Source organism: Triturus cristatus, chromosome 1_2 (genome assembly GCF_964204655.1).
Source record: "Triturus cristatus chromosome 1_2, aTriCri1.1, whole genome shotgun sequence".
NCBI classification, from domain to species: Eukaryota; Metazoa; Chordata; class Amphibia; order Caudata; family Salamandridae; genus Triturus; species Triturus cristatus.
This window is the reverse complement of record NC_140580.1, coordinates 855,649,214-855,672,706: the sequence shown is the minus strand read 5'-3', so window position 1 is coordinate 855,672,706 and position 23,493 is coordinate 855,649,214. Positions and strand designations below refer to the sequence as shown.

General features: G+C 49.1%; 1 protein-coding gene across 14 annotated transcripts in view; it reads left to right on the top strand.

The window, feature by feature from the left end:
• UBR4 (ubiquitin protein ligase E3 component n-recognin 4) overlaps window positions 1-23,493 on the top strand; it is a 1,980,383-nt gene that overhangs the window by 541,011 nt on the left and 1,415,879 nt on the right. For all 14 annotated transcript variants that reach the window (XM_085609056.1, XM_085609055.1, XM_085609054.1 and 11 more), the window contains exons 24-25: window positions 3,015-3,137; window positions 3,645-3,874. In XM_085609056.1, coding sequence (XP_085465182.1) covers window positions 3,015-3,137; window positions 3,645-3,874 — 353 coding nt within the window. The remainder of the gene's footprint in view (window positions 1-3,014; window positions 3,138-3,644; window positions 3,875-23,493) is intronic.

Sequence of the window (23,493 nt, the reverse complement as noted above, 5' to 3'; positions counted from 1 at the left end):
ACTAAATACTTATAAGGTCCAAAAAGCGAGACCTATTGGTTATGCCAATGCTTGTTTAAAGGAGCCCTGGAAACTGATCTTTATTGGGCTCTGTTTTGTGCCCTGGCACAGGCGGTCAGTGACAACAGGCATATCGATGTGCGCTTGCTCCCACTGCTCACTTCTCACTAGTGGAGAAGTTACAGCATGACCTTGTGCCAGGTCAGCCTTGTAGGGGAAGGGAAATCCTTTAAAGAGTCATTTTCTCTCTGGATTTCCCTTCTCTTTTTGAAACTGAGGAGCAGCAACATTGTCGTAGTGTCACCAGGGCTTTAAGTGGAAGCTTTTTCAATATTATAATCAAGCCATAGTTGCTGCTTATTTATCTTTTGCAACTAACAGCCATTGACAAAGCCAATAGTCCAGACTTGTTGTAGGTATGATTTTACTTGTTGTATCATCATATCTGGATGCAATGACAGAAACAGCAAAATACAAGTCGGAGAGCACACTATGCTAAGCGCATATTTTTAGCTTACGTGTTTTTAAGCCACGACCTTGATGACATTGGCCACGCTCCTTTGAAAGACCCACAGTTTTTTCATCCCACTTAAAGCTCTGACATTAGTTGAAGCAGATCTTCCTTACCTTCATTGCTTAAGTGGCAACTGCTCAATGCTGGGTTTCCTTCCCAGGGTGGTAGGTGTAATTAGCAAGGAAGTATACATAGGAGGTATCTCAAAGTTCCCTTGACAGAAATGGTATACCCCATGTGGAAGTAAGTTTGCAGAGTGGCAGTTCTGTAGTTGTTCAGGACAAGCCAGCCGTGGGCACTTCCTGCCAAAGCTGACTTGTCCTCAATTACTGAGAGGGTTTGGATGGTTTTATTAACATGTTTTTTGAAATATTTGTGGGTGGCGGAAGTTTTCCAAAGTTCATTAAGTCCTGTTACAATTAGCGCCCCATTTAGCTAATTTCTAGTGAGGGAGTGATCTCTGCAGCTCCGTCTAAAGATGTGAATTCAGAGAGTTCGGCTCTGCCCTCCTTATTTTTTGCCAACAGTTAATCTGATCTGAGCAGGAGATGTAAATGTGGGACAACAACATGACTTTTCAGGGAGTTTGTCCTCCTCCGTACAGCAGCTGCACATCAGTTAGCTGCCATTGCTTGCCATACACCTAGCCCTCAAAACCGACTTCCAGCTTATTTGAGGGAAGGTAGTCTTCAAAATAGACTGCACTCCCCTCAGATTTAGCTTAGAGAATTTGGCAGTGGGAGAGCAGTTGCACCTTCCATGGGTGGACAGCGGCTTTGCTGACCTGCTCAGCAGGACACATCAACAAGTCCACGGACAATACACTTTGGATGAATTCGTCTGGGATCTTTGGCTACATGTTTCCACCTCTCTCATCCCTTCCTCACATGGTGAGCAAAATGAGGTGAACCCCTGACACTTATCCTGGTGGCTCCCACCTGGACCAGACAACAACGGGATTCCATGCTTCTGGATATGTCCATCAGCCCCCACAAGAAGTTACCCTTTAGGCTGGATCTCAGCTCAGACATCCACATTCCAGCCAGCTCAATCTAGTGATCTAGCATCTTAAATTGTCGAATTTGGCTATTTAAACCACCTTCTGTATTAGTGTTTTTACATTCCATGAGAAGCGTTCAGACCCATCACATGGGACTTTGATGCTTCTTAGAGGAAACTGTTTGATTACTATTTCATCATAAAACACCAGACTCCTTAAAAGCTAGTGTCCAGGACATCATCAGCTATCTTCTGCATCAGTCGAAGTCAGATCTTGCCTACATGTCTAGACGCCTACACATATCATCTGTTGCAACTTACATGCAAAACAGGACACATTCTTTCTGATTAAGGATTCCACTAGTCAAGGTGTTCAGTTTGGGTATTAATAGGGTTATACGCCTCTAGAAATCCCATGCCCTTGTATGAAACCTTAACTTAGTGCTCTTGAGATTCATAGGTCCACCATTTGATACTTTAAGTTAATGCTGCCTCCAGTTTCGTTCCTTGAAGGTAGCTTTCCTTGTGCCCATTTCTTACCTCAGACTTATTGGCAAACTACTGGTGTTCACTGTTAAATAGCCCTTCATCCAGGTACATAAAGATATGGTGGATCTTGGAATCTAGCCCATATTTCTCGCCAAGATGGTTCCCCTTTTTTATCTGTCAAACTATTGAGGTCCCAGTCTTTTTTCAGCAGCCTGTCGTGATACAAGGAAGAAAATTACATATGCTAGACGTCAAAAGAGCTCTTATGTATTAAATTGACAGGGCCAAGCCTTTTCATGGTTCTAACTAGCTATTTGTAGCATTTTCAAAGCCTGCCAAAGGCCTCCCCATCTCTAAATCTGCATCCTCTGTAAACCTCCATCCAAACCTGCCACCACAAAGCCAAGAGTCGGTCATACCCAGAGAATACTCCACCTGTAAATAAGGGGCAACTGTGTCTTTAATGAGCAATATTCTACTAGCCCACATCAGCAGAGCGGCCACATGGTCCACCCCACACACATTTACCCGACAATTTGGGTAGACATACTGTCTTGTATGGGGGACCGAACTGTCTTCATGACTGTTTTAGACATCTACATTGAACACATACTAGCCACTGCTTTTTTAGAGTACTGCTTTTCATTCTTAGCAGAGCATGTGTATCAACAGCCACACATGCTACAAATGGAAAAATGTTACTCAGCCTGTAACAAGTTACTCCACCTATAAGCATCTGTTCGTAGTATGCAGTGCTCTAGAGATTAACCTCTGTAGAAGCCTCGGTTAATTGCAGATATCTTCTCCTTTTAACTACTTAACAATGGGCGATGCTCATAGTGCACATTTCTCCGCTCACTTGATATTCCATTCACACACTCAGCCGCTGTGCTAAAAGCAGTCTAACATGAAGTCTGTGCCCATGTATATTCTCTAATAACAGAGGAGTTGCAACAATGCTTGTTTCTTTTGGTCTCTGCTGTGTGTAAATAATCTATTGCTTTCTACCTAGGAACATCTTGTGAAGCAGGGAATGAAAGCTGAAGATGCCGCCTCGATCTCGGAGCTCACGTCTGCCAAATGCAGTTCTGTGAAGTATGATGTGGAGCTAGCGGAAGAGTACATCGCTCGTCAGGTAATTACTGGCTTGATAAACAGCAGTGTTGCAGAGATGACAAGGTGGTGGTCTTTGAGGGCTTAAAGGGTAGTATGGCTGGGCCTTTGTAGGTCTAGGGCAGAATTCTCAGGGGTGCATTTGTTAGTAGGAAGATTTTCTTGTGGTTGTCCTCATCCAGTAAGGCTCAGTAGAGGAGTCTTTTATGAGAATGGAAGTGATTGTTGTGGTACCAATCTCTTGTACCTATTTGGGTGAACACTTCGACTGTCCCTGCATTTGTTTACGTTGGGGCGTTCCTGGGAGGAGCTCAATTAAATGGATGCTCAAGGGTCCAGTTCTATCACTGTTGTGGGGTTTTCCAGATTGCAGCCTGGAGGTTGGGGGGGAATGGGGGGGGGGGCGGGCCTGGGAAGAGTGCTGTCTGTAGTGCTCCAGAATTGTGCAGTTGCAAGTGGCTGCCAATGCTATTATAATGCTTCTCTATGGGTGTGGTCCACATCTAATTCCATTTCCCTATTTGTGCAGATATCCTCATTCTGTGGAGTGGATTTCTACAGCTTCCTCAAGTTGCATGAGGTGCCTAACTTGCAGTCTATCTACACTCTGGATGCAGTCATCTCAAAGGTGCAGGTGTCTCTGGATGAACACTTCTCCAAGACTGCGGCTGATACAGACCCACACAAGGCTTCGGAGATCACCAAAAACCTCCTTCCAGCTACATTGCAGCTCATAGACATCTATGCTGCCTTTACCAGGTGTGAAAAATGAGGGAGGGTGTGTTTACTGTTGGTGGATGTAAGGGGGAAATCTTTTACCAAGCAAAAGACTTGGCTTCACTGGGAGGTCTGGGAAAAGAGATGTTTACTGGGCCACCGAGGATGACCTGCTTTCATGTTTGTGTGGAAGGGGCCTCCTATCGTATCACTGGATGATGGAAAAAGATGTGATTTCTTGGTTTGGCAGGTGCCATTGAAACTGCAAGATGCCTATTTCTACATAGCTGTCCTGCAGGCCCATTGGTGCTACCTGAGGTTCGTGATTGGACAGGAGCATTTTCAGTTCAGTGTCCCTCATCGTCTCACTTTTGCCCCTCAGGTGTTCACGAAACTGATGGCTGTGTTAGCAGCGAACATTTGGTGGTCAGGGGTCTTAGTCTTCCCCTAGCTCGAAGACTGGCTGATGAAGGCAGACTCGCACCAGGCAGTTGTGAGTTTCAACATAAACGTGCCAAAGTCACACTGGACTCCTCAGGCGCTCCCTTCATCATAGCTATTCTTGATGCGTTTCAGTTTCTTACCTGTCCCCCAGAAAAAAAGAGTACAGGAGATTCATGCTATGATTCATATCTTTCTGCCTCTATCATATGTTTAATTGAGTTTGACTCTGAGGCTGCGGAGACTGATCACATCCTGCTGGCCAAACACTCCAGGTGGTGTATGAGAGTTCTGCAGTTGGGTCTGAATTCTTTGTGCTGCCAACATCAGGGGGGCCTCTCCGACTATATCCAGATTTCAAAGGAGACTGCAAAAGATTTACAGTGGAGGTGGCTGGACTGGGATTAGGTCAGCAGCAGAGGCCTCTCCCCACCCAGAGCCGACAGTGATGACCGATGTAGCACTTCTGGGTTGAGGTGGCGATCAGAGATCTCTAGTCTCAGTTGGGGGTACCGGCTCCTTACCAGCCTTCTGGAACTGAGGGCCATACACTTACCATTGAAGTGGGGAGTGGGGTCCTGGGCCCTATGCCAGGAGGCACTGTGCCTCTCTAAATGGCTGGACAATCAGGAGATTTTCCTAGTGGTGAACCAACTGGCAGGATCTACGAATGTCAGGGCAGTTGAGCACAGCTGCTGATGCTTAGGGGACCATGAGTGGCAGTTACATCGGGAAGTGGAGCATGATCTCTTCAAACGGTTATAACTATGGCTCGATCTGTTTGCTGCCGCAGAGAATGCACAATGTCAGCAGTTCTGCATATTGGAGTTTACAAAGCATTTCTCGCTGGGAGACTAATTTCTTCTTGAGTGGAACTCTGGATATCGGTGTCCCTTCCCCCAGATACCTCTTCTGCCCTGAGTTCTGAAGATCATCAAAGCCGACTAGTACCCAAGCTATTTTAGTGGCCCTCGATTGGGCACCGAGTATGGTATCCAGAACTTCTACGCATGAGGATGTATCCTCAGATCAGGCTGCCCCTCTGGGAGCATCTACTGTCGCACCAATGGGGCAGGGTTCTGCACCCGGGTCTTCACAAACTTCCGCTTCATGTTTTCAGATTTAGTGGCAATAGCTGAACGCTTTCAACCTTTCTCCAGAGGTGGTTGATGCCATCTGGAAACTGGGCATCCTGCGACAGACTGTATACACCTGTTGTTAGGACAAATTTGTATTTTGGTTTTGCACACACCATATTGACCCCTGCCATTCAAAGTTAGCTGATGTTTTGTTGCTTTTGTCCCTCGCCCTGGAGAGGCTTTGCTCTGTGCCCAGTTAAAGGGTACACGTCTGCCTTTTTATTGTTGCTGGAACAACCCTCATTACTTAAATCTCTTTTGTAATGTGCTTTTTAAAAGGCCTATAGCATCTGGTTCTGTTTCTCACAGTTGTGACGATGTTCCATGTTGATCAAAATATCACCTTGACAGCATATTTTGATCCGCCTGATCCCTCTGAAGAAGAGAGACTCCATTGCTTGTAACCCCAAATGTGCACTGAGCTTTTATATTGATCATACCAGAGAACGTTAGGTGAACGATCAGTTCTTTGTGGGTTACGCTGGAGCAAAAAAGGCAGGGCCATGCAGAAAAGATGCATCTCCCGCTGGATCTATCTAATAGACTACTAGCCGCAGATTCCTTAACATAGAATTATCCCCAGGCGTGAGACTGGACCCGGAAAACTTTCTTACTCCGCATCTCTGCGCGCCGGGGGGGGCGGTGCCTCGTGACTCCGCCCCGACGTCCTCCGCAGGCGTGACGTCAACAAGGTCACATAAGCCCCACCTCGGCGCGCTGATATCAGTTCTTCTTTTCCGCGTGCAACGCGGATCCGGATCGTGTTCCTGGCCTGTTTCAGGCCTTCTTTTTCCGCTTTTGAGCGTTTTCTTGGGAAGAGTGTGCGAATGCCTTCGGGCTTCAAGACTTGCTCGTCTTGCGCGCGCCAGATGTCGGCGACGGATCCTCACCCCATCTGCATGTGGTGTTTGGGGGAGCACCACGACTCCGCAGACTGTGAGGCGTGTCCGCAAATGAAGCCGAAGTCCCGGCGGGAGCGCCGAAAGAAACTCCTTTCGGCACGCATGTCCAGGTCGGTGCCGCGTCCGTCCCCCGCGGACGGCTTCAAGAACCGACGCTTCCGTCTCCGATATCGTCCTTCTCCCAGGCCGCAAGGGCATCGCTCACCTGTTGGTAAGTGTCGCAGTTTGTCCCCGAGGCCCGGTCCCCTGCCTGTTGGGGGCGTGGGTTCTCCGCGGGTGGTGCGGCCCAGCTTGTCGCCACCCTATCCGCCATTCCCTGGTGCGGGGGCAACCAGAGCCCAGATGGAGGCCTATGCGGCGGCCTTGCAGGCCTCTTTTTGGCCTTCCTGGGACGTCTGCGGATCCTTTGCTGCATGTGGGGACTTCTGCGGCGTTGCTGGCGGCTCCGGTGCCGACCGGTTCGGATCCAGGTTCGGAGGATGTGGTGCCGTTGGGGTGCGGCCCTTCGGGGTTCCTTCCTTCAGACCACGGAGCCTCTGCCTCGCCACAAACCCCCGCGGGGGTCCCTGTGGTGTCGTGGGAGTTTGCCAGGGCTCGGGCGTGTCCTTGAGTCCCCCTCAGTCCTCTGGGCAGGCGGCGGCCTTGTCCGAGGCCAAGGTGACGCCGCTCAGGTGCCGGCGGCTGCTGGCCCTGGCGGGACCGGCTTGGGGTCAGGTGGGTCCCCGGGCCCCCCTCGTCCCTCTACGCAGGCAGCTGCCTCGTCGGATGTCGAGTCGACGCCATTTTGGCGCTGTTCCTTAGCCGCTCCGGCTCCGACCCCGCCTCAGTCTCCTGCGCCGCACATTGTGGCGGAGGTCGTTCCGGCGTCCCCATCGGCGCTGGTCCACATTGACCTGATGCCAGTGGTGGACTCTACGGCGCTGGGCCGACGTTGGGTCATTGATTCGTCTAAGGTTGCCCTCTCTTCTCCGGAGGTTCAACGGTTGTTGGTTTCATCTTCTCCGGAGACGGGTCGCCGCGTCCTCTAAGGATGGTTCTTCGCCGTCACTTTGCCCGCAGTCTTCTCCGGAGGCGCCTCAAGTTCCCCATTCATCAGTCCACCCTCCCCCTTTTCGAGCTTGGCCTTTCCTTCCTCGGGTTGGGCTGGGGGACGGCCGCCTTTGCTTGCAGCTGTCGCCCACGGAGCAACTGCTTTCCTTGCCGCGGGCCCTACGGAGGCGAGTGCTGCCTTCGCTCGGGCTGTTTCCATGGCTGCAAGAATCTTGCGCATGGGCGATCCAGCAGCCCATTTCCCCACGGATCATCTGCTGGAGGGTCTCCATCATGTCTCTGGTGGACGGGAGCTGCTTCTTCCCTTTGAGGCTGCGCTCCACAATTCTCTTTTGGGGGCCTGGGGGCGCTCTGCCACGGGGGACCCAGTGCCCCAGCCTCTTCTGTCTCTTTCCCTCCACCCTTCTACCAGGAGCCCTCTTTTACAGACTGTCTTTCCCTCCTTGCCATCGGTGTTGTCTCCCCGTCATGTGAGGCCCGGTGGTTGGATTCCTAGGGGCGCAACATCTTCGCCTCCTCCAGTGCTACTTTGTGGGCCCTTAACACTCTGTGTTGGCCAGGGCCACTTCTTGCTTATGGGATTTGGCAGAGTCCCTTATGTCTTCCGCTTCTCAGGAGGGTGCCTGCGTTGATCTGCGGCACCATGTGTTGGATGGCCGGGAGCTGGCGGCGTTTATTCTATGCTCGGCTCTGGAAGTTTCGGAGGTGCTTGGTCGTACCATAGCTACTTCGGTGGCCCTTCGTCGCCATGCCTGGCTACGGGATAGTGTTTTCCTAGAGAACGGCTGGTTGACCTCCCCTTTTATGGCGCTCTTTTGTTCCACACCCCTGCGGATTCTGCCATTCAGAGGTTTCTTGCGGGGATTTGTCCTCCTCCTCCTCCAGGTGCGATCTTCTTGCCAATTGTCTTGGAGCAGCTTGCGCTAGATACGTAATTCTCCTTGTCGCTACGTCGCTCGGCCGGTCTGGCCTGCTGTCTGCGGCATCGGGTTGTAGTGGTTCCGCACTTTTGTCCTGTGTTTTGGCTTGGTCCTATGTCTGATGCTCCGGAGGGTTTGGCTTTCCTTGGCCTCTGTGTTCTGGTGGCAGGCTTGGGCCCATCCTGCGTCTTTTTCTTTTCTGCCGTTTCCTCCACTTCTTCGTGGGTCAGTGTGTGTGTGTGTTGGTCCAGCCCCTCCCTTGGGGGTGTGTCCTGGCCCTCCCTGGCCTCTGCCTTCAGCTGGCGTCTGCCTTGTCCGGGGTGCGCTGTTCCGAGGTGTTGTCTGTTGCTGGCGGCACATGCCCATGCAGGCCTGCTTGTTCTACTCCACCGTTGTGCTCATGATGTGTTTCCTTGCGCCTCTGCCTCTGGTTCCGCTGGGGCTTCGCGCAACGGTGCTTTTCTTCTTCCTCCTGTGCTGTTGGTGGCGCCGTTCCGGCCTTGCCCACTGCTTGCGGCCAAGGTGTATTCAGCCCTTTTCTATCTTAATGCAGGTGTTTCTTACGGTGAGCCCTGCCTTTGGTTCTACCTCTTCTCACTTGGTTCGAGGTGACCCTTGTGTTCCTTGAGGCTTTTTGGGCGCTGTCTGCCCCTGCGGGGTGTTGGGCGCTCTCTTTATCTTGGTTGGGCTTAGGATATCCTGGCCTTTTCCTTCTAGTCTCTTATACCATATCCCCTACTGGGGCCCTGGTCTCTCCTGGTGGGGAGGCTCTCTCGCAGGCCCTCCTCCCTTCTGGGTATGGCTAGGGTATTTATTCTACGTTAAGGAATCTGCGGCTAGTAGTCTCTATCAGATGTACAAGTTACTTAACTTCAGTAACGATGTATCTGGTAGAGACGATTCTAGCCGCATATTCCTTCACGACCCACCCTTGCTCCCCGTTCTGCGACGACCCTCAGCTTGATTTTCTGCGGTCGCCTCCCTCTGGGTGGCTTGTCTTCTGTGGGGGGTCCTTTTCGTGTCGGGCTTCCCTCCAGCTAGGTTCTCGCCAGTGTAGGGGCCTGCTTTTGCTCTCTTCCCTTTGTTGTTACAATTTCTGATCCCCTTGCGGTCTTCTACGCTGAGGGTTCTTGCCTGTCCTTGGCCTCCTGCTCCTTTCAGAGGCTATGGCCCTCCTTGACTGTTTAGTCTGGGGGTGGTTTGCTGTTGCTCCTCTGTTCAGGGCTTGTGGCCCTTTGCTGTGTGGTCTATGGTTGCAGAGTCTCTCTCTTTCTCTTACAGCGCTTTCCACTGCTTGTGCTTCCGGCCTGGCTCTCACCTTGGCTGGCACGGTGGTTCCATGGACGGGTGCATTACGCTTTTCCTACTGTGGCTTTACTGGTGTGGTCTTCTGGTACTTTTGTGCTGCCTGGTGCTACCACCTGGCTTGCACAGTTGTTCCTCAGAGGTGGTCTGTTCTCTTTCTGCTTTGGCTTTCCTTTTGTAGCCTCCTGGCGACTCGGTGCTGCCTGGTGCTGTTCCTCACCTTTTGTCTCTTTTTGTTTCTCTGGTTTTTTCGCACACTGTTTCCATGCTCTCCTCAGTTTTGTTGTGATGGCTCCGCGTTGTGGCGCGGAAAAGTTCTCAGAAGCAAACAGATGTCAGCGTGCCGGGGTGGGGCTTATGTGACCTCGTTGACGTCTCGCCTGTGGAGGACGTCGGGGCGGAGTCGCGAGGCACCGCACCCCGGCGCGCAGAGATGCTGAGCAAGAAAGTTTTCCGGGTCCAGTCTCATGCCTTGGGATAATTCAACATCAACGTTAAGGAATCTGCAGCTAGAATCGTCTCTACCAGATACATAGTTACCGAAGGTAAATAACTTGTACTTCTCTGTATTAAGATCTGCCACGCGTTGGCAAAAATGCAGCCTGCATAAGGCTCATTTTATTAAGGCCAAAACTGTTACCGCTGCTTTCGCATGTGGAGTTCCAATCCCGGACATCTGCCAGGCTGCTGCATGGCCGCCACTCAGTTTGGTTCACTGAGAGGGGTGTTTTTCTCTCTTGTCCGGTAGAACTTTCTGGTTTGAGTCCATTCACAGGTCCACGTCTAAATTGTTACTATTTATGTATTTATTCAAAATGTGAGGAATCTGTAGTTAAGTCTGTGAGAAAGTTATTTAGCTTACTCTTTCTGGTAGACACTCTTATCTAATTGCAAATTCCCCACTGATTCTCCTATCCTTCCCGATCTGGGATTTGGATCTAGCCATTAATAAGATCCAGAGTCTAGGAATCTGCACACTCCTCAATGTCAATATGCTGTTGGGGTTCTGCATCTGGGGTGTGGATAACTTCGAAAACAACTGACATCGATGCACTAGAGTGGTACCTATATAGGCTTCACACATCATTTTCGTATTGTAACGATGTTTGTGCGGGGCAGCATAGTGCCACCTAGTGGCACGCAAAGGTACTTCTAAAGAAGTTTCCTGATCCAGTCTGATGCATGGGATATAGATTCAAAGGGTAAGGAAACTGTGGTTAAATAGTCTCTGCCACAAAGAGTGTTACCGAAGACTAGCAATTTGTACAGGATATAGTCTGCTTTCTTTGACATCTTTAACACCTACAATGGTCAGGCCTCCTACACATCAATACACCTTCACCAACCTAAATGCAAAACAGAGAATATTAAACCCTCTTCTGAATCCTATTGTTCAAGGCTTTCATTGAAAGTTTTAGGAGGGCCCTCGTGCCCCCGTGTAGAGCCTTAGTGTAGTCCTCGCAATGCTTTTGGGGCCACCTTTTAAACCATTAGTCATGTTCTTAACAATTCCTCTCAAGGTAGGTAGTGTTCTTGGTGGCTATAACTTCCCTGAGGTACATTAGTGAACTTCAGCGACTCACCTTACAAGAACCAATCATTCAGGTTTGCAGAGATTGGGTTGTTCTTTGGGTCAATCCTAAATTTCTCCCCAAGGTGGTATCTACTTTTTACTTAAGTCAGATTATAGAGCTCCTAGACTGCTGTCCACATCCAGATGAATTGGCGGAAAGAGCCCTACACACTAGATTTTAGACGAGCTCTTATGTATAACATGGACACGACCAGTCCCTTACACATGTCGAACCAGCTATTTGTAGCCTTCACAAAACCTCCCAGGGCTATGCTGTCTCCAAAGCAGGCATAGCAAGATGGATTGTCAGTTGTATCCAAACTCTATACTACAAAGCTAAAAGAGTAGCACATGTACCCCTCAGGGCATACTCCACTCATAAGAAAGGGAATACCGTGGCTTTCTTACTGTACGTTCCGTTGCCTTACAACTGTAAAGTGGCCACCTGGTCAACACCACACACACTTACCAAGCTCTAGTGTGTAGACATCTTAGTCCCCCTGCAGGCCTTAGTTTGCCAGATAGTTTTAGTGGCATGTAGTGCTATAAATTCAAATGTGCCCACTCTCTTTTCCGGAAGTATGTGATGATTATAGGTCTCTTCTTTCTGATGGAGACTTACCAGACTGGATCTGGAAAATCTTGAGCAGTCTCTTTGTGGGCCAGTAGGTGGTGTCATTCGACACTGTATCAGCAACGTTTACATCAGAAGTAATGTAGCAGTGCCCTTGTGGGGGACACCCCAACTGGCTGACAGTTCCTTTCTTTCTGTGCCATCATAGGGGATGTCGAGAGCTACCCTGGTCACTTTTTCATCAACAATGTGCTAGGTACATGCACAGTGTCAAACCTTCAGGGTTCAAACTTTGCAGGGATTGTCACAGGCAGATGTCTGGGTCTGATCCTCACTTGGTCTCTCTCTGGTGCCTGAGATAGAGTCACGACCCCAACGCAGGACCCAAAGCGATTCGCGAGTGGGCGATGAAGCTCCTGGCATCATGGCAAAAGAAGGCTCTGCTATGTCGCAGCATAAGATTTGAGGTCAGTTCCTGGAGCCGCTCCCGCAGACTTTTGCCTTCTCACTCAAACTACCTTGTCGGAGTCAGGGAAGTCAAAGAAGCACAAAAAGTAGTTGAAGCGCTCTTCCACTTCACCCTCTTGACCTTTTGCTTCTAGATCTCTCTCTAGCATTCCACCTGTTGAGCCCCCGTTGAAGTCCATCCCTTGCTACTCTGAGTTTCTCGGCATTGGAGCAAAGTCTGCCCAACTTAAGGAATTCTTTGACATGCATGCTTTCTTTGGGCCACCGATTCCCTCTGGCATGCGTTTGAGCCCCAAGGACCTGAAAGATGACCCTTCTGCGTTACCGTTGCAGGTTTGCCCTTGCCTCCGGATCTGGACTGACGCCGCCACGGGTGCCTCCATCCACCCTGGCTCCATTCCCTCGGACACCATTTCTGGAGCCTCCTGCACCTATCGATGTTGATCTTATCATAATCCCTGGTGCTGATCCAATGCCATCTCAACATCGCTTGCTGCCGGTGTTTTCCAGGGCCACCCTTCCCAAGAACTTTTCTGCCCATTGCTAGGCCCTACCTTCTTAAAGGGGGAGGCAAAGAAGGGGTGTATGGTCCACTAGAGGAGGACACTGAGGAGGAAATCTAGTATGAGGAGCTCAGTGACTCCAGTGGCTTGGATGTCTCCCCAGACTTTGGCATGCTTTCCCCGCTGGACCAGGCTTGCACAGGAGCTCCTGTGCATCGAATTGCCCTTCTACATCGTCCCACCCTGGGTGACCCAGCCTTCCTCTTCCAGCATCCCTCTTGAGAAGCTGGTGGTTCAGGCCTCAACAGTGAAGGTCAACCCAAAGTCATTCCCTACCTCTCCACCGGATAGGTAATCTAAGAGACTGGACACATTTGAAAAGCACATATTCTCTTCCACCAGCCTTACCTTGTGGTCTGTGAACACCTCATGCATCTTGGGACGTCATTCCCCTGAGTTGTGTGACTCTGTTGCACAGCTGCTTCCCATGCTGTCCGAGAAGAGTCACTGTCGGAAGCTGGCTCTTTATATGATATACCAAAAAGAGGTATATTGTGCAAAGAGTCCAACTATTCCCATGCCAGTGAGTAGGGGCGTGCTCTAGCAATCCCGAAGTGCCCTTAGGGTCTAGTGTGGTCGAGCAGCCTTAGGCTTATCAGAGGGGAGTGTTAGATATTCACAAATACACACAATAGTCTATAAGTGAGACGCATGACTCAATAAGGAGATCGTAGGAAGCTGGCTCTGTATATACTATACCAAAGTAAAGTATAGTGTGCACAGAGGACAGTGGAACCCCAAAGGTAGGGAGAAGTAAAAGTAGATAATACCTTACTCTCTATTTGTGGTAGTGTGGGTGAGCAGTAAGGCTTTATCAGAGGGTAGTGTTAAGCATTTGTTGTACACACTCGGGCAAGAAATGATGTCACACTCGAAGACTGAACTTGGACCAATTTTTTGTATAAAAATATTATTTAGGTATATGTATATTCTAGAACCAAGCAAGCCTGGCACAGATAAGTGTAAATGGTACTTTTCAAGGCAGGTTGAACAATATATGGAAGCTGATAAAAATGACTTTGTTACAGGTTTGTAAATACTTTGAATACATTTGAATTTACTGTTGGATTGCTTTTTATTACTTTACAGATTAATTTATGGATTACTTTTTCTACTCAGTGTTAAATGCCTAGATATCACACAGGAACATTTCCTAGAGAAAAGGTAATTAAAGCGGGTTTTGTATATTTGAAGTTTTTTTTAATTTTCATACACAACCAACTCCACAATTAGAATAATTTTTAGGAAAAAGCAGTCAATGCAATCCTATGGAGAAAAATAGAGTTATCGGTTTCAAGGTAAGTACTTAAGTTTGGGAGTTGGTTTTCTGGGGTTAAAACCAGGGTTCCCCCAGGGTCAAGGATGCACTCTGAAAGCACCCTCAGTGGCACTAGGGCGGCCAGGTGCAGAGTGCTGAGGCCCAGTGTTATCCAATGGGGGGGTAGCGGGTCTTTGAGTTGTTGCTGCTCACGAGCAGGCCACAAGGTTGTGGGAGCAAACCTCCTGGTGTTAGGCTCAGGGCAAAGGGGGATCCAAGTTAGTACCCAAAGTGCACCCGCGGTGCAGGGGCGGCTGGGTGCACGGTGCTGTTTTGGCATCTGGCCCTGTTTTCACTGGGGATTCTCCAGTTGCAACAAAGACTGCAGGCTCTGGGACAAAGATCTTCTGGAGGTGACCACCGGTTGGAGAGGTAAGTTAGGATGCTGGGACACCATTGGTTGGGGCACCAAAGGCCGTGGGACGTCGGGTGCAGGGGTGTCTTTAGGCATCTGGTTTTCTTACCAGCTCATTTTGCGTTCGGGTGGATCCTCCATAAAGGGGCTGCAGGTGTCGATTGGAGATTCAAGACAGGTCAGAGGTCACCAGATCTCAGGTCAGGATCGCCGGGGAGACCACCTTGTGGTGTTGGGCCACTCGAAGTCGGGCCGTGGGCGTCGGGTGCAGAGTGGTGCAGACTCGCAGATTTGGCCGGTGCCAGAGTCTGTTGGTGAGCAAATCCGGTGATCACGGGAGATAAAGTCGTGGGTTTGGAAGGGAGGGCAGGTCCTTCGGGTTCTTGAGGGCTGCTGGCTTTCAGGACACACAGGGACTTTGCTGGAGCAGGTTTGAGGTAGGGATAGGCTGGTAGGGCTATGGCCAAGTCAGTGGGCTTTCTCCTCTTAGTTTCAGCACGGCTTCTTCGGTCCTTCTCTTCTTCTTGTCGGTTCTTGTCTGAGGTGGCAAGGTTCAGTGTTGTCCCTAAATACTCGCTTTGTGGGGCTCTCGTCACTAGCCGAAGGAGTTGGGCTCCCTCCCCCGTCCTGTTGATCATGTCCGAAACCTGGGATTTTTCATTGATGATTCTTTGAAAATGCACCATCAAGCTATCAAAGTTTCAGGCACATGCTTCACCATCTTGAAGTGGCTGCGCAAGATCATCTGGATGCTGCCTAAAGACACCCAAAAAACCGTAGTCCATGCTCTCATTACGTCACGTTTGGACTACGGTAACGTCCTGTTCTTGGGTGCAAATAAGGCAGTATCCCGTCGGCTACAACTTGTGCAAAACTCCGCTGCTCGACTTCTTTGCAGAGTTCCTCGGTGTTCACCTATCTCCCCCATCTACGAGATCTTCATTGGCTTCGTATTGACAAACGGATTGAGTTTAAAGCCCTTTCCTTCATGCACAAAATCAAATGGGGCCTAGCACCTGATTATTTGCAGTATCTTGTCTGTCAATATGTTCCGACCCGTCCCCTTCGCTCCGCCTCACTGGAAAAGTTCCACGTTCCCAGGTTTAAGCTTTCAAGAATGGGAGGTAAATCCTTTTCTGTCCTGGGCCCCTCTCTCTGGAACCTCATCCCTCTTGCCCTACAAAGAGCCGTCCTATTCCCATTTCCGTTGTGCCCTCAAGACTTGGCTCTTTAATCAATAGGCTTACTCCTTTTCAGTAGTTCCGTCCAGGCGCCGGGAAACCCTGCTGGGTAGCTGTTGCGCCATATAAGTTAAATAAATAAATAAAATAAATACTAGATTTAGGGGCGTTACAGGTAAGTAATGGGTCCCTTCCTTGGGGTGGGTACACCCCTAGTATGTCCCCCTCCAGTGTACACCCCCTATTATGTCCCCCTCCAGTGGGAGGGCGGCATATACCTCTTTAGTTGGTTGGGTCCCCCCATCAGCAAGATGTTGGGGATTGTAAGTTGTGCTTCACCTTGCCTCCCCCACCTGAGGGATGGGGTTGGCAAAGGTGGGCACACCTCCCTTCCGCACTTGGTTTTCCCACCCAAAGTGGGGGTCAGAACCGGTGAGGGCCAGTTGCTGGAAGCAGCAAATGGCTGGGGTAGCTTACAAAGGCGGCAAGCCTTTGAAACTTCCCCAGGGGACACACTGTCAAAGTACATCAACAGTTTGGCAAAAAGTGAGGGCAACCATTAAAAAAGAGGGCACTTTCTTACGGAGATGCACATCAATTTATAAAAATAACATGTATCTTTATATATATTTAGGCACCAGAAGCAATTCTTTCAGGTAAGTACGTTTTTCAAAAGAAATACCTTTGTATTTAAAAAGTCGACACTTGTTGCAGCTTCTGAAAATTGCACTGTTATCCTATGGGAGGAAGAGCAAGTAGGGCATACAGGTACAGTACAGCGACTTGAAAGACCAATCTCCTGGAGTTAAGGTGAGTAGTGTGTAAGTTCCAAGGCAGCACTCGCAGAAAACCTCCAGCGGCGCTAGGTCTGCCAGGTGCAGGGGTGCAAAACCGCATTGGGTGCCCAATGTTACACTATAGAGATCAGTCTTCACGTAAAGAGGCTGCAGGATTTGACTGGGAGGCCAATCGGTCTGAAGCAGGGGGGCTTCAGGCCTCCTGATGCTCGAGGAACATAAGGACACCTTTGGTCCTCTTCTCCACTGCCCAGGGGTGACTGGTGCAGAGGTGTCTTTAGGTGTTGGGTTTTCCTTACTGTGAACAGTTGAGGTAGAGGGGGCCTGTGTGCAGAAGCTGCAGGTGACAAAGTCCACGAGAGGTGAAACCATGCTCGACTGTGTCTCTGGAGGGCTGGGGGACCACGCTGACACCATTGGCCCACTTCAACACTGGCTTAGAGCAACGGGTGCAGTGGTGGCTTTAAGCATCAGGTTTTGGCAGTCTTTAAGTCCTCTCAGATCTCTTGGGTTGCATGCAGAGTGCTGGGAAGCGGGACTGCTGCTTCACAGGAGTACTGCAATAAAATCCCAGTTTCCTACAGTCACTTAATCTTCATACAATCTTTGGTGGACAGCAGGGATGTGGCAAAGGTCACCATCCTGGTTGGGCTGGACACCACGGGCTCCCAGGGTAGAGCCATGGCTTCCACAGTGGTGCTGCATTACCATGTGAGGTTACCGTCTACTGGGTTTTTTGAGGGATGGGTGGGGTAATGTCTTGTCTTTTCATCCCTGATCAACATGCCCATCGATGGCTCTCTACTTTTTGGCAACAAGACTGACGCTGTCCACCAGCTTTTTAGCAAGAGCAGGATCATTGCCTAATCCTTTAGACTTTCCTTATTGGCCTGGCTGCAGCAGCGGTTCTTTTGCAAATATCGTAGACATGGAAGGGCCAACTTTAGGCGTCTGCTGTACCAGCCACACCCAGTCCAGCAGCCTGCCCAGTCCTTTTGAAGATAGGTTAAGTGTTCATAAACCAGGTGGAGCCCCTTTTTGCACCTCTGTCGGAGGTTTTGCAGTTTGTTCACTCTTTTGCTCTGCTAGGTCTTGCCCTGGGCACTGTTATGAGTTGCTTGCCATTTTCTTTTCTGCAGCTGCCAAATGAATTCCTCCCCGTTTGTCACCAGTTGTGACAATTGTTTTTAAATGTTTGCAACGCCTATTTGCACCTTTTCCCTTTGTGATGCCCCAGTGGGACCTTAATTTAGTCCTCACTTACCTAATGTGTTCTCCCTTTGATCCCCTGCATAGCAGGTCTCTGTGGCTCCTAATGGGGTGTGTTATATTGTGTGGTTGTGAGACATGACCATGTCGTGCTCTCACCAACCCCTTTAGGACCAGTAGGTTTCATTTGTTGTACCCTCTAGCTCAACCCTGTTTAGCTGTGGCACTAAGCAGCAAGGCTTACACAAAGGTAAAAGTGAAAAGTATTTAAAAAGCACCAACACATTTGAAAAAGAAATCCAGGATGCACTCAAGAAACTAGACACCAATTTTTAAAAATATATTGTATATGTATTTTTAGACACCACAACGATAAAGATCCACCGGTGGGTTCTGGAGATACAGCAATTACAAGGTATAATAAATATGCACTTTTCACTTAACCGCAAACGAGCATTTGCAAATTCAACGATTTTGAGACACAAACTTTTTCAAGATAAACTTTGGTATGTATCAATGCGGTCACAGCCGAATTCTTCCTTGGATGATAACTTGCCTTCTGGGCAACCACGCTGCAGTTTGCTGATTGTCTTGGATCGGCAACCTCTGGAGCAACTTTTTGTGTTGGATCTTGGTCTCTGGTGCTGCACGGAGGTGAGAGTGACAGCTTTAAGATCTGGGGTACCAACATATTCCTGAAGGCTTTATCAGCTGTGTGACCCTGAGCTACGAACAGGAGGTCAGCTGTCTGACCCTTGGATTTTGTTGCTTCGACTGGACTCCATAGACTATTTCTCCATGAGCCAAACACAGTCCCTTCTCCTTTACTAACCATCAGGTTTAACAGGTGCAATCCATGCCAGTGCAGTCTTTGTTGGTTCCTCAGTGCAGCAGGGCAGGCCTACTTTGGTTCTCTTCCCCAGTCCGTAAATACCTGAGTTTTGGGTAACAGGGGTGCCCTTTTTGTCCTAGGGGGTGCAGTTGGTGGCCAAAAACCTACCAGGTTCCATTCCTGCTGATAACCACTTCCTGCGAAGTGTGGCACCTGGCTATTCCAGGATGCACCATTTGTTCCACTTCCAACATGACAGAACCTTTTTCTTGGCATTCAGCATTCCCTAGCCCAAGTCAAAGGTGTGGCTACCAAGGGTTCTACACGCCTTGGAAAACCAGTTTGACAACTGGTTTCTCCTTCCTTTCCTGAGTGCCAGCTGGTCTGCTTCTACAATTGTTTAAATATTTATTTATATATTTCAACAGGGCAGATCCTCTTCCTAGTTTTCCCCATTTGCTCTTCACCTTTGAAGTGCACCTTTTGTGCCAACACCTGTGTGGCTTCGGCCATGGTGAGGTATTTCCTGTCTCCTACTCAGGCTTCTTTTGTCCTCTTTCCTGGGAGTCGTTTGCAAGTCTATCCAGGAGGTCAGAAAGCTGTCTCAAGGAGGAACCCTGTGTGCAGCCATGAACAAGGTTGCAATGTTGTAAATGTTGCACACTGCAGCATGTTACATTTATTTCAACTTGGACATCAAGTCTGGCTTAACATAACTAGATTGATACCTTACTTTATCAACTTCAGTTACTTCCAGCCAGAAGTTAACATGTCTGCTGTGGTAGCCTGCCACCCAGCCCTCGGCACTCACCACTGGGGCTACTAGTCTTCTCACAGGAGAAACAATTGTGGGGTTTTATTGTTGAAACATGTAAAAACACTTGTCCCAACTTAAGAATATGCAGCCTTAGGGCTCACCAGGCCTGCCTTAGAGGTGACTTGTGTACATTAAGAAGGGTAGACTTTGCTTTGTAATTACTTTAAATTGCAAAGCCAAGTTAGCAATTTAAAACTGCCCTTACAGTCTGCAGTGGCAGACTAGGAGCCAAGGCATGGTGCACTATACCACAGTTGAGGACATATCTGCAGGAGTAGATATGCTCCTACAATACTTAAGCCAATTCTTAAATACAGCACATTTCAGGGAAGCCATAAGGGGTACATGGGCTGGAAACTCAACCACTCTAATTCCACATCACCATGGTGGCTTCACTGAACCCTAGAGTGTTTGGTACCAGTGTGAGATTTATTACCTACAAACCCTGGTGTGGTCGCTGACTGGCTTTAGGAAGCCTGCCACACACAGACTTGTTTCTGGACCCCTAGATGGAGAGGCTCTGCTGTCAGGGATCAGAAACAATGCACATCCTGGGCAGAGGTGTAACACCACCTCTCCTAGGATGGACCCAGTGCTCAAGAGGGACGCTTCAAAGGCCTACCATTTTTTTTTAATGTGGCCCCCGCCCTCTGCTGCTAGCAGCAGATGGCAGTCCCCAGTTTATATCGCCCACTTTTTATTTGTATTACAGTTTTATTGAATTTTATACTTATTGACTGTACATACAAATATATCATTTACACTTGTATAGACGGCAGTGGGCCGTTGGCAGATCATATACAGGTAGGTCAGTATGATGCTATAGAGTTCTATATCGCCCACTTTGGGCGGGAAAACCTAAGAATAGGAGGTGTGCACACCTCTGCCAACTCAACCCCTAAGGTGGGGAAGGCGAGCTGAAGCACATATTTTAGTCCCTGCCATCATGAAGACTGGGAGACTCTTCTAATCAGGGGCTAGGACTATGCCCCCTCCCACAGGAGGGTGACTTAATAGAGGATGCAGTCACCCCAGGTGAGGTGCCCATTGGACCTACCTGTTACTCCCCTAAAACGCCTCCTAAATCTAGTGTTTAGGAGGCCCCCTTAGGCCTTGAAACTAGTTAAGTGCGTCCTAAGAAGAAGGGCGAAGACGCCATGCAGAAAAGTCAGGAGACAACTACTGACTTGGCCCCAGCACTACCGGCCTGTCTTCAGCTTCAAAGACCCTGCAAGAAGACATCTGTCCTGCAGTCAGCGACTTCCAGAAATCCTTAGGAAGACTGGCTGAACTTTGGCAAAGACCAGAACTCCTGAGAACAGTGTTTTTTTCCCCAAGAAACCCTTTAATGGCTTTCTGGAGCACCAAACCTGGACTGTTTTCAGTATGAATTTATGAATTGTCACAAAACTGTATGCCTAAGAAGCCTTCTATCCACTTTCTGCTTGCCTGGAGTCCGAGGCTTTAAAATGTAATGAAAACCTTTAAAAGTTATTAATATCTATTCTAATTCTCCATATTCCTAACTAGTTAGGAAATATTTGTTCTCTTCCAGGGGATCTTCATCAATAGTTATAAGCACTGAATATTCCTGCCCATACTGGGGGACCCCGGAATATATATATATATATAAAAGATTATATATGAAAACCTATATATACAGATATATGTACATATTTTTTCCACAAAACCATGCAGCCTCCCAGAAAAACCAAGGCTAACCAATACTCTGAGATCTTGTTTTTGCAACAAAACACAAAAAACAGGAGGACAAGGAGGCACTTGAACTCTTTAATGAATAGCAGAAAGTTGTCCTGCAAAGAACACAGGCATTGTCAGCCCATATGCTGCATTGAAAACTTAACAGCATAGAAAACTAAAGCAATTTCAGGCTTACACTAGCACCATGCCTTTAAGGCAGCCCTGACCCTCAGCTTCCCATTATGCCTCTGGGGTGACAGTTGGGTAAGTTGTTCTTTCTGGCTCCTTCAGTCAGGACCCTGGATTTTCAGCTCTCCTTTTTTTACTTTTTTGTTAAAGTTCTACGTATTGCTGTAACTTCTGTTATTTCGGAATTTGTACATCTGTTGAAGTAAGGAGTTGCCTTTATTTCTATCAGAGATTTGGCTTTTTTTGGGTCAGAGGATGCCTTCTCTTTTTGATCCTTGCCCCTCCTGTGGTAAAAAAGAAGGCTAAGACAGACTCACATTCCGTTTGTATCCTGTGCGTTCCTGAGTCTCATTCCACTGAGACCTGCCAACACTGCCAGAATCTGTTAAGACGCACTTTCGAGGAGAGAAAGAGTCCATCTTTATGGCCTCTCTGTTTAGAAAAAGTCTAATACCTCCAGAGGCAGGTCTCCTGTGAGGCACAAGGAGAAAAGGCCCAGGTTGACTTCCAAAAGGAAGGTCCCAGTCTGTTCTTCTTCGGCATCGGGCAAGGCGTAGAAAATGCCTCCGACGACAAAGAAATCGTCTACGGCAGCCCCTCCGTCAACGAGATCACTGTCGAACACCAGAGCATAGATCGTCTAATACCTCGCAAAAACATGGAGGTACGTTGACCCATTGACGTCATGCTTGAACATAGAATTCTCCGTTACTGTCAACCTGGCGATGGTTAACGTCGAGGAGTCTATCTCTGTTGGTGCCGGCGCATTGCCCAACGTCGAGACATTGCACTCCGCCGCCGTCGTTATGGTGTTCGACGTCGAGGCGTAGTCCTCCGTTGCAGTCAATATGGCGGCAGTCAACATAGAGGCCGCGGTCAACCACAACGGCGTCCAGAAGAGGTTCGGCATCAAGGTGTACTCCTCCATTGCTGTCTACAAGGCGGCAGTCAACGCCGAGGCTGCGGTCTACCGCGACGCCTTCCAGAAGAGCTTTAACGTAAAGACACTCTCCATTACCTTCTCCCCGCACGACGTCGAGGCTTCAGTCTCCTTTGGCCAGTCCGCTCCCGATGTCGAAGCACCAGTCTCCGTCGACGGGGCATCGTTCGACGTCGAAGCAGAAGTCTCTCTCAGCTTCAGCACTTTGAAATCCGTCGGCTACTCATGCCCTGACGTCGAGACCTAGAACTCCGTTGGTGGCTTCTCAAGTCTTGGTAGACATCAAGACACTCCCATCTTTCGACGTTGATGCACCGCTCACCATCCGTGAGGCACCGCACAACATCAAAGGGTTCCTTTGAGTCTTCAGTTTCAGAGGCAGGATCTCCTCGGGTACCCCTCTCAACTTCGAGAAGCTCTGCTTCTCCGTCTCCAGAACAGCGAGCACTTAAGAGCACTCCTCAGGCTACTGTTCCTCCTGCGCAACGGGAAGAAGGGCAGAGATCTCCTTCCATTCACTTGTCTCCCAGATGGCTCCTTCCAGTACACCACTGGCAGAAAACTACTTCGACACAGATCCAACAGTCTCTTGACTATTCTTGCCCTCTCCACGGATCTCCTCAGGCTCGTTTGGTGCAGGCAGTTAATTGTTCTCCTCCTATGCCTTCCAGTGGTCGATAATGTGACCGGTCTCCATCAGGTTGGAGGTCCACTTCACGTAGCCACCGCAAGAGGCATAGATCACCTTCCTGGTCTTCCTCCTCTACAAACTCTTATTGGAGGGACTATTCTCCCACAGTAATGCATAGTCCACCCTCCAGAATATCGCCGGTGGATGACATTAATACCTTTCACGATGTACTGGCAAGAGGAGCGTGTAAGAGAGTGCCCTCTTTTTGCATGGTTGCCCCCACATTTTGCTAAATTGCTGATGTACCTTGAGTGTGCGCTTGGTTCCTGCCAAACAGGTACTCGGGTCTAAATTCCCTCCCTAAAACTGTATTATTACAAAACCCAATTGGCCCTCTTTGACCACAGGTAATTCCCTTGTACATGGTAACACAGGTACCAAGGGCACTGTGGCCAGGGAAGGCCTCTAAGGGCTGCAGCACTTATTGTGCCACCCTTAGAGGCCCTGTACCTTTACACACACACTGCCTTTGCATGCTGCGTGTTTTGATGCAGAACAAAGTGAAGAGTAAACATGGCACACATCCCTGTGTGCCATGCCTACAACCCACTGCCCTAGCATAGATCAGCCACCCTTCTAGCTTGGTGCACTATATAAGTGGTGAGGGTACAGGTGCATGAGCCCTGTATCCCTAAAGTGTCTAAGCCATTTCTTAGACATTGTAAGTGCTGTAAGGCCATTAAGAGTATATGGTGC